The sequence below is a fragment of the Antechinus flavipes genome, chromosome 3 (genome assembly GCF_016432865.1).
Source record: "Antechinus flavipes isolate AdamAnt ecotype Samford, QLD, Australia chromosome 3, AdamAnt_v2, whole genome shotgun sequence".
Classification (NCBI taxonomy): Eukaryota; Metazoa; Chordata; class Mammalia; order Dasyuromorphia; family Dasyuridae; genus Antechinus; species Antechinus flavipes.
Window position 1 is genome coordinate 242,993,192 of NC_067400.1, and position 10,041 is coordinate 243,003,232.

A 10,041-nucleotide genomic window follows, 5' to 3' on the forward strand; every position below is an offset into this window, starting at 1 on the left:
TCAGTACTACAAATATCAAGTTTTAAGTGCCTGAACTAAGGTGATGACAATATGATAATGAATTACGTTTTGGATATGTTGTTGAGTTTGATAGATCTATGGGATATCCAAACTGAAAAGTCTGTGAGGTGACTAATGATGTAGGACTAGAACTGAAGACAGAGATCAGGAATTGAAATGTAAATCTCAGAATACTATATAGAGAGATAATAATTGAACCCATGAAAGCTATTAAAGTAATCAAATAAAAAATAATAGAAAAATAATGGTGTTCAAGGACACAGTTTGAGATTATACTCACAATGTTCATGATATGGATGAAGATCAACTAAAAGAAACCCAAAATGAATAGTTAGATTAATAGGGGAAAGCCAGGAGTCTTGTCCTGAAATCCAAATATCTGAGGAAAAATTGGTCAATACTATTAACTTTACAGGGCATTTACAGTGGGGAAAGAAAGTAAAACAAGTACTGAATGCATGTTCATGGATTCAGTATTATCTGGAAGGAATTAGGTCTTAATGGCCGCTAATAGATGAAAGGATTAAGAGTGGAAGAGGTTTAACATGAAAGGGAGCTTGTCATTTATGGATTTCCTGAGTAAACTATTGAAGGGGCAGGAAGATCTGGACATTTGTGCGTTTTAAAAGAGGAGGTAGGAAGTAAGAATTAGGGAGGGAAGTTTATTCTTTAATATTTGGTGATACAGTATCAGTGGGATGGGGTGACTAAGAAGGGATAGTAGTGAACTATTAGGAAATGAGTCCAAGTGGAGTATCAGTAAGTAAGGAGATGTTTGCAAATGAAAGCATGTGATTAGAATGTTCTAGGAGATTCCTCAAAGTCTAGGTATAGAACTTAATTGACTGATCTCCAAGCAGGTAGTAATGCTATGTCCTAGAAGAATAGGTCTAAGAGGGAAGTACTTTGTGACAAGTACTTGTGGTAAGCATGAGGAGAAGCCTGAAATGTCACTTGGAGGTCTGTGAAACCTTTAAAAAGCCAGGAGGTAATATAGCCATAATCATGGAAGATCTAAATAAAAAGTAGGAGATGGTAAGTATAATTTGGGATTTATTCTCCGACAATCATGAGGTTATAGGCATAATATATCAGCAACAAGTCTATCTCTCTATATAGTATTCTGAGATTTACATCTCAATCCCTGGTCTCTGTCTTCAGTTCTAGTCCTACATCATTAGCCACCTCACAGACTTTTCAATTTGGATATCCCATAGATCTATCAAACTCAACATGTCCAAAACGTAATTCATTATCAGGAGGTTGTGTGCTTTAAGGAGTGCATAAGATTAGTTAGGAGGCAGGAACCAGTACATCTGGAGACAGGGCCAGAAGTCCACCCAGGAACATGGATAAATCATTGAAAACCCATCCCTACCACTGACAATGCACATTCTCACTAATGATGATTCATGGTCTATTCATACCACATTTCACACTCAGTGATCATAGAGCTGATTCAATTGTGGATACTAGTCAAAAAATAAATAGAATCATAAACATTTAAACCTGCAACATAATATAAAATTATTCTACCAACTTTTCCCAAACTGGACTCATCTCTAATTTCATATATTTAATTGTACATCCCATCCAAGTTGAATTATTTCTTTATCATGTTTACATATTTATGCAAGTTAAAAAATCCCTCATAGGATGTTATCTTCCATAAACTCTTTCCTCAGCTTTACCTGGGGAAATACTTCTCATATTTCAATGTCATTTCCTCCAAGATAATTTCCCTGCATTCTACCCAATCAAAAGTTATCTCTACTTCCTCAGATTTTTCTTTGAATTTTGTATTGACATCTCCTTTCTCATACTATATTCTAGCTTGTATTATAATTATTTGTGTTCATAACTTATTTCTCTTCTCTGCTCCCCCCCAATCTTCCCAGTTTTATTGTAAGCTCCTCAAAGGCAGGGACTATATCTTTTTCCTCTTTGTTTATTTAATGCCAAGTGTAATGTCTTCTACATAATAAACACAATATTTCTTTAATTAAACAAAATGTACACTGCAGCTTCAAAATAAGGAAAGTTTTTAAAAGTTTATTCAAAAGAATATGTTAGCTTCGCAAATTGGAATTGTTGAAATCTTCATCTGAACTGTCATGACCATTTTGCATCAAGTATAAGAGTATTTTATGTTCAGGAAAAAAGACTTCCATTTTATTTCAGACAAGATTCACAAGAACAGTACTGTTTAGTGCTCTACATTTCTGAGATACTGTTACCAGACTTCAATGGTTGATTATTATAAAGTAATAGTAACAAACCATTAGTAACAAACTAAAAATAGTAACAAACTACTAATTTGCATTATATAAGGTATACTTGCAAAAAATTTGAAGCCCTTTGCAAAAATATTGCCTCATTTTCATCATATCCCTGAGATTAAAGATACATTCAAATCTCTATTCAAAAAAATGAAAAGAAAAAATTCAAAAACTAAAAGTTCACAAGTTTCTTATCTACCTGGCTAGACCAGCCCAAAAACCTGAGTCTCTGAAACTCTTAGAACCTGGTTGGCACATAGTGGATGTTCAATAAAGGAATATTAACTTAGCAAATATTTAATCCATGCACTAAGAATCCTGCAATGAATATGCTTATACCTTAATATTTATACCCTGGGTTCTTTTAAAAAGTGAAAATTTAGAAATATTGTAGCTCATCTTATTCTACCTAAATATAATATTGGTAAACTGGCCAAAAGAAGCCATTCCCTGAAGCATGCACAGCAAGTAGTCACTATCCAGTTCCAACCCACCACATGGAAACTGAAGTGGGGCATACTTCTGATCATGCAGAATTTGTACTATATGATTATAGTCTCCTAAACTGATGATTTAAGATATAAAAATCAAGCTACTGGGACCTTTGATTTCCTCTTTCTTTTCAGCCATGAAGTATGTATAATACCTAGAGCTGCATCATAAAAGCCAAGAGCCCTATCTCCCACCCAGCTTCCTTGCAGCCATGAGCACAACATATTGTTTTTGTTTGTTTCTTCCTTACCTTAGATAAAGAGCTATCCCATGATAACTCTATCCAGGACTGGAACTTTTTAAGTTTCAAAAGATCCAAAAGTCTTTGGGAACCTTTGTAAAAAAAGAAGCTTTAGCATTCCCAAGGCAGCAGGAGCTCATGATAGCAGATATGCTGAGGAGAAATTTTTCAGAATTGCATGATTGATTTATTTTCTAGTGTGTTATAATATTAATCTCCCAAATGGCTATAAAAAACCATTCTTAGTCAATTTACTAAATTCTGTCTAATTATTCTATTAATCTTTGTAGGGAAAAAACTCTCTGCAATATATCTAAATGAAAAGACTCAAATACAAGTCAAAACTTTCACTAAAATTGGTATTATTAGCCAGATGATATGGTAGAGGTGTTTAGCCAGCAATTAGTGAAACAATGGAGATTCTGATTCTCTCATTCAGAGGCTTCACCATTGATTTACAATAGCTGGACATACAGAGGGATGCATACCTTCATCCTTGTACTCCCAATAGTGGTTCTTCTGTGCTAAATGACATTTAGAATTAAATTTCAAGGCATAATACATCAGCAACAAACTCAAGCTCTAATAAGAATCACTAGTGCAACAAAATGTTCTACATACTCAATGTTTTATCATCTGAGACTTTGAAAATAAGGTCCAAATAAGTGCCAGCTCCAATTTAAAACTGGATATTGTCTAGAGCAAATTGATATGCTATGATTCATCTCAATGAAGCACAAATACTAAGCAGAGAACAAAAGGCTTCCTTAATTGTCTAGCCAGATCTTAATGAAACCAGGGAGTTGGGGACATCTGTACTGGTGATGTCTTTGTTAATCAGTTATATTATAAACATAAAGGGATGCTAGATGGTTGGAGGTAGGAAGAATGATTATAGATGCTAATAAGCTGTTACTTGGTTATTTTCATTTTGCAGGGGCTCCAAATTTGAATGGATAAATCATTCCAGCATTACAATTTGGGTTTTTTTAATTTTAGTCTTGTGTTTGGAACACTGAGAAACATTACTCTGTGCTCCATTCCCTCCCTAATGCTGTTAGGCTATGATTCTCCACAATCCCATTCAAAAATGTACTTCTTCAAAAATATCACCACAGAATTTTTAATATTTGTCTTGGTGTCAGTTCTCTCATTTCAAACAGCTGGACACTTTTCATCCAAGGACCTCTCCAAAGCTTTCCAGTATATCAGCAGTTCCTCTGGCTTGACAAAATGACAGGTCACAATTTTCTTAAAACGACAAGTAGAAAACTTAAGGCCATCTGGGAAAAACGTCTGTTCTGAGTGCAGTTCTTCTAGACCAATCTTTAGTTCTGCAAGGCAGAGTCCCATGAAAACATCCTCCAGTTTAATAAAAGGAATTTTTTCCGAAACATTATAAACCTCACTTGCAACATCACTAGAAAAAACATAACCTGTTCCAGAACAAAAAGGTGGATATTTTTTCCATGGGTATTCATATTTGCTTACATACCATTTATTAAATATCTTTCTAATTGGAAATTCATTTTTCTTTAAAAAACCTGTAAAAAACCTGGTTGTTCTGTTTTTTCTAAGAAGGAGCTCAGTTAGATAATAGACATTTACAAACATATCAGAATCAGTCTTCATCACAAAGTCAGACTGAGGACAAAAATGATGAATCCATTCTATCCCCATCATTGTTTTAAGAGTCAAATTGAAATATACATCTAAAAAGTCTTTCTGGATAATATCTCTGTATTTCTGGCTTTCTTGTGTCACTGTACCATCATCCTTTGAATTTGTGATTCCTAGCAGAAAGTATGTTATTATACGTTTACCTTTTATGCTTCTTTCTCTTCCCCAAGTTTCACGGATAGCCATCCGTGCTTTAATCTGATTGTGGGATGAAGTCACCATCACAACTAAAAATGGAGGATTCTTTCTGCAGTCTATATCTGGAAGCTGAAGAAAGTTCCCACCATGTTTCTTGAAAACTATTGTGCCTTCTTTTCTTATGCAAAAGATGCAGATTTCTGTTGAACTCATTTTAGATATGATCAAACATAAACAAGAAACCACAAGAATAATAATGAAAACATGTATCATCTTAATCTTCTGACAAACCATCTGAAAGAAATAAAATCAAATTAGTAAATACCGGAACTTCCTATTTTGGAACAATAATAATTATAGTTGACATTTATGTAATATAATATACTGGGGGAAAAAATGAATGTAAGGACATGATAAGCCTAAATTTGAATCCTGCTTCTGACACTTAATAGTGGCATGAAAAGAAAATGGCAGTGCTTGAGGAAGGCATTTTTACTCCCTGGTTATCAGGGAGATTAAAATATGAAAAAGGTGCATCATCATTATCATCATTGTAGCTACCGTGTACTACATATAGTGCTAAGAAACTCAATTTGATTCCATTTCTTAATCAATTCTATTTTTGCAATTACTAATATCTGTTGTTGATGTTATTCTATATTTTAAATAGTTACCTAAGTCTCTCTCTTTGTCTCTGAGTTAAAAGTTCATAGGTTCAGAAGTTCAGCCTTCTTCTCTAAGCTTAGTTGCCCAATAAATCACCTTAATTTAAAAAATATATATTATCTCTAGATATCTTTTTGTTCACGTACAATTAAAGTTATCTTGCTAATGAGCCTTGAATATCTGTAAATAATTAAGGCAGTGCTAACATGTCTTACAAGATGCAAGTGGACACTAGGATTATGTTATTCCTCCCCTCCCTACCCCAGATATGTGGATACTACCAGTCATGTTTTCTTTAGGCTTTGCCGATCATAGCACCTATGATGTCTTATTCTTTGTCCTGTGCTTTCCAGAAAAACAATAAATAAGGGTAGCTCACCTCACCTACTGATCTTAGTTCTTCTAAAGAAGCTAAGATCCTATTTATTGGTAAAGGTGTGCTTCAATAATAGAGTAATCAATCTCAGAGCTATGTGTTTCAATTTGCCTCAATTTAAATCACAACAGTGCTTTAAGGTTTCACAACAACTCTGGGATATTTTACAATTGAGGAAACTGAGGCAGAATTAAGGGCTTATCCAGAGTCACACAATTAGTATCTGAAATCAGATTTTAAGTCAGGTCTTAGCTCCTATCCACTGAAGATTTTAAAGAATGAGAGAGTTATTTCTCTCTGAAGAGAAGAGGTTGGAAGGTAAAAAAAAAAAAAAAGTGACAAAAGGAAGAGAAAAAATATTGAATGTTTGGATCTAACTAGAGAATACATGTGAATTTGGGGAAATAAAGCTAAACTCTTTGAAAAAAGTGGCATGTTGTGCTCCAGGAAATTATTTGAATCCATAGTTAATGGTAAAATAAAGAGGAAACTTATACTATAGGGTGATGGTGCTTTGCTAAAGATTACTGAGGCACCTATTTATTGATTCAATATAAACAACTAGTAGCATTTCTCTCATCTTTACACATTTCTTGGGTGTAATAAAGAATCTCTCCCAAATAGACATTCCGGAAAACACATTTCTAGTGATGCTTGTGGGAACAAATGATACTACCAAAAAGCACACATTTTGAAGAATTATTGAAGCCTGAAGAAGATATAATGACCTTAAGGCTACTGGTAATATTTGCATCACTATTACTGATTGAAAATATGAGGTTCATATGTAAAAAGCCAATGCTAAAAGAAATCCTTCAGAAACAATCCAAAACATGACATAAGAACACAAAGTAACACTAAAAGCACAATCACACTAAGACTATGGAGCCTAACAAAGAAGCTAAAAAATTCTGAAGTAGAATACAATTGTCAGCAATTGTCTCCTTCTAAAATCAATAGCACAAAGCAATAACTGGCTGGTATTCAAACCCTGTCAATGACAGAAAACCATAAAATCAGAGCAATCTTCTGCTTCAAGGTGAAGATAGTCACATATAGATTGTATACATTTGAAAGGAAATTATAATTTTGGTGGTACAGAAGCTGTTGGACATAAGCCTGATTTCAAGAAAAAGAAGTGGAGACTGAAAATGGTCTCCACAATCAATGACTATGACCCAATCATCAATACCTAATGGGTCTCCTCTATGTTATATTGTGTGGAGCTGGCTATAAAAACTGAGAATATAGATTACAAATGACCATTGTGTTCTAACCATTATCTAATAAACATTTCAAGGCAAAATCTACATAGCTCCTTGAATGCTTTGGTATTGGAGAACTAACAAAAACTAGCTGCACTTGGGACACATCAAAATGACTTTGAAATTTCCTGAAGATAATGTTAGCATGAACAAAATAATAGGCATTCTAGTTCTGGTGTGTCCAAACCCAATATATGTCAATGGAGCATCATTTTTAATTTAAAAAAAAAATTGGGGTTTATCTGAGATACTAACAAAATATTGGCAACTACATTTAAGAAGAGAGCTAGTAACTTCACATTGTTTAATTTGGGTAGAAAACTCCTTAGGAGGTTAAAATCCTTTACTGTGAATTTATTTCTTTAACACGGGTATGGAATTAGTCATGACAATGACTTACTTCTTCCAGAGCAAAATGATCACCTAGAATTGGAAGCTAGGTCTTGGGTGAGATATTATAAGAAAAGTAATTCCACTTTTCCACTGTCAGTGAAGGCTGAAATTTTCAGGGTTTCTGAACTTGTGATATTTATCAGAATGAAGTAATATTCATCTGATCCTTCAACAATCACTAGAAGGAAAAGCAAAAAAAAAAAAAAGTGTCATTTAGATAATTTCATAATTGATATCCCTTTAAAGGAAAATTATTTTTAAAACATTTTAACTATTCATGAAATGAAATACACATAAAAATATATATTCTAGATTTGCAGGCAAACACAGTCAAGTAAACTCCTCCTCCATGCTGTTAGAGAGGCACTTCCCAACAATACCAAGACTTGATCCTTCAGCCCCTTTCTAGAAAGGAGTTACCTGAATAATCCTAAAAAAAAAAAAAAAAAAAAAAAGTCTGCCAGTTGAAAAGGACCTGAGCTATTTCTTCAGAGTCAGATTACATCCTTGAGGGACAAGAACCACAAGCCTGCATAATTCTATGATGGGAAAATGTAATGACCGCGTATTTAAAATCAGCCGGAGTCAGGAATTCAGGTTAAGGGAAAAATCTTCAATATTTATTGAAGTGAAGAGGTGAATAAAGAGTGAGATAGCAAAGATAGGCAGCTGCGACAGGAAGCCAGCTAACAGAGAGGGATCTGAGCTGAGCCAACCGCGGCAATGGCAACTCCAAAAGTCTCTCCTCCCCTTCCTTTTCCACTCCCCTGCCTCCACCCACCAAAATCGTCATTTCCTACACAACACATCAGGACTTGCACAAAGAGTGGGTGGGGGCCATTCTTTCTCCAAGCTTATATATTAATAGAGTATGGTCCAATTACTATTTAGCCTCATGTGCTTGGGACCTCAGTGCATCAACTCAAGCCTCAGCCCATTACAGGAAAGAAATATGGAAGGGGTAGAGAGGGTCAGCTGACTAAGTTCAAAGATAGTTCATCATTATTGGATAAGTTTTCCTTGAGACTATATCCAAGAAAATTCTAGACTACAGAGTTCTCCTCTTTCCCATGATGGTATTAATTTGAGAAACAAATTTATCTGAGATGCAATGATTGACTTTGGCACTATTGACTAGCAGAGTTACTTTGCACTAATTAATGTAAGAGGATAGATTTGTCATTTGGAGATGGTTAAGGATCACATAGAAAATTATCTGAGTCAGTTTATAATACCATTTTTTATATCTAGGTCATGGATCCATTTTGATTTTATCTTGATGAATGGCATAAGATATTACCCAATTTCTGCCAGACTGATTTCCAGTTTTCCCAACCAAAAAAAAATGAACTATTTGAGAATGCCCATCAATTGGAAAATGGATGAACAAATTGTGATATATGATTGTGATGGAATCCTACAACATTCTACTTAAACAATGAGCTCAGTGTTCTTAGAAAAACATGGATAGACTTGCATGAAATAATGAAGATCAAAATAAGTAGAAACGAGAACATACAGTAATATATATGTTTATATATATATATATATAGTTTTGAGAATAACTTTGAATGATAATTCATTTTCACTATTATAATTACCCAAATTAGCTGCAAAGAACATATGAAAAAGATGCTGTTTGCATCCAGAGAAAGAACTGATAAATAGAAATATATATATAAAATGGTTTTAAATATGTGTGTGAGTGTGTTTTATATATATTTGTATATGTATAATTTGTGCCTAATGGTAGCCATCTTGGAGACAGAAGGATCAGGGAAAAGGAAGGGAAAAAAAAAAAAGAAAGTTACATGACAATGTTATTTTAAAAGAATATTAAGTCATACATAATATATTTGCAGCTTCATGTACAATATCTTTTTTTCTATTCTAGTCATAGAAATATTTGTTTTATTTCTTAAATTTAAATAAAATATTTTTAAAATATTTTAATATTAATATTTTATATTTAATTTTAATATTAAAACTTATGCATTTTTATCACAACATATTTTTATCCTACTACTCCTTTGAGGATATATGCTATCCTCATATCATTTTTTTAAAAAGGATGTGACACTGTATAGACCCAATACATGAATGTATAACTACTAAACAAATAAGGAGATGGCAAATCTAAGATATTAAATCTAAGATATTTCCTATAAACTTGGATTAGGAAGTTTGGAATTGTCATAAAGTTAGGAAGTGAAATCAAAACAATAAGGTTCTTTATATTTATATTCCATAATAGTTATTCAGAAATGCTTGATGATTATAATAATAAGATTCATTATAAAACATTTGCAAGTCTCCTGTCATGATCAGAGAAATTTTCTATGAAAGGAGGAAGGTTCTTTTGTAACTGCACCCAAACATATTCCTCACTTCTGTTTGATTTCAGGTAAAGTCACAGATATCTTTTGAAACAGTCAATCATGTAATCGAATTTCACATTATTCGAAAGGAATCACAGCCATGCTTAGGAAG

The 10,041-nt window shown here is 33.4% G+C and overlaps 1 protein-coding gene across 1 annotated transcript; it reads right to left on the reverse strand.

The window, feature by feature from the left end:
• Positions 1-2,053: 2,053 nt before the first annotated feature.
• Positions 2,054-5,145, reverse strand: B3GALT5 (beta-1,3-galactosyltransferase 5). Its single transcript, XM_051991139.1, has one exon. It carries the CDS (start codon positions 5,143-5,145, stop codon positions 4,189-4,191), a length of 957 nt encoding a protein of 318 aa, XP_051847099.1. The 3' UTR covers positions 2,054-4,188.
• Between the last annotated feature and the right edge of the window lie 4,896 nt (positions 5,146-10,041).

Bases quoted from the DNA above. Each gene is read 5' to 3' on its own strand.
- B3GALT5 (XM_051991139.1), bottom strand. From the start codon at position 5,145: ATGGTTTGTCAGAAGATTAAGATGATACATGTTTTCATTATTATTCTT.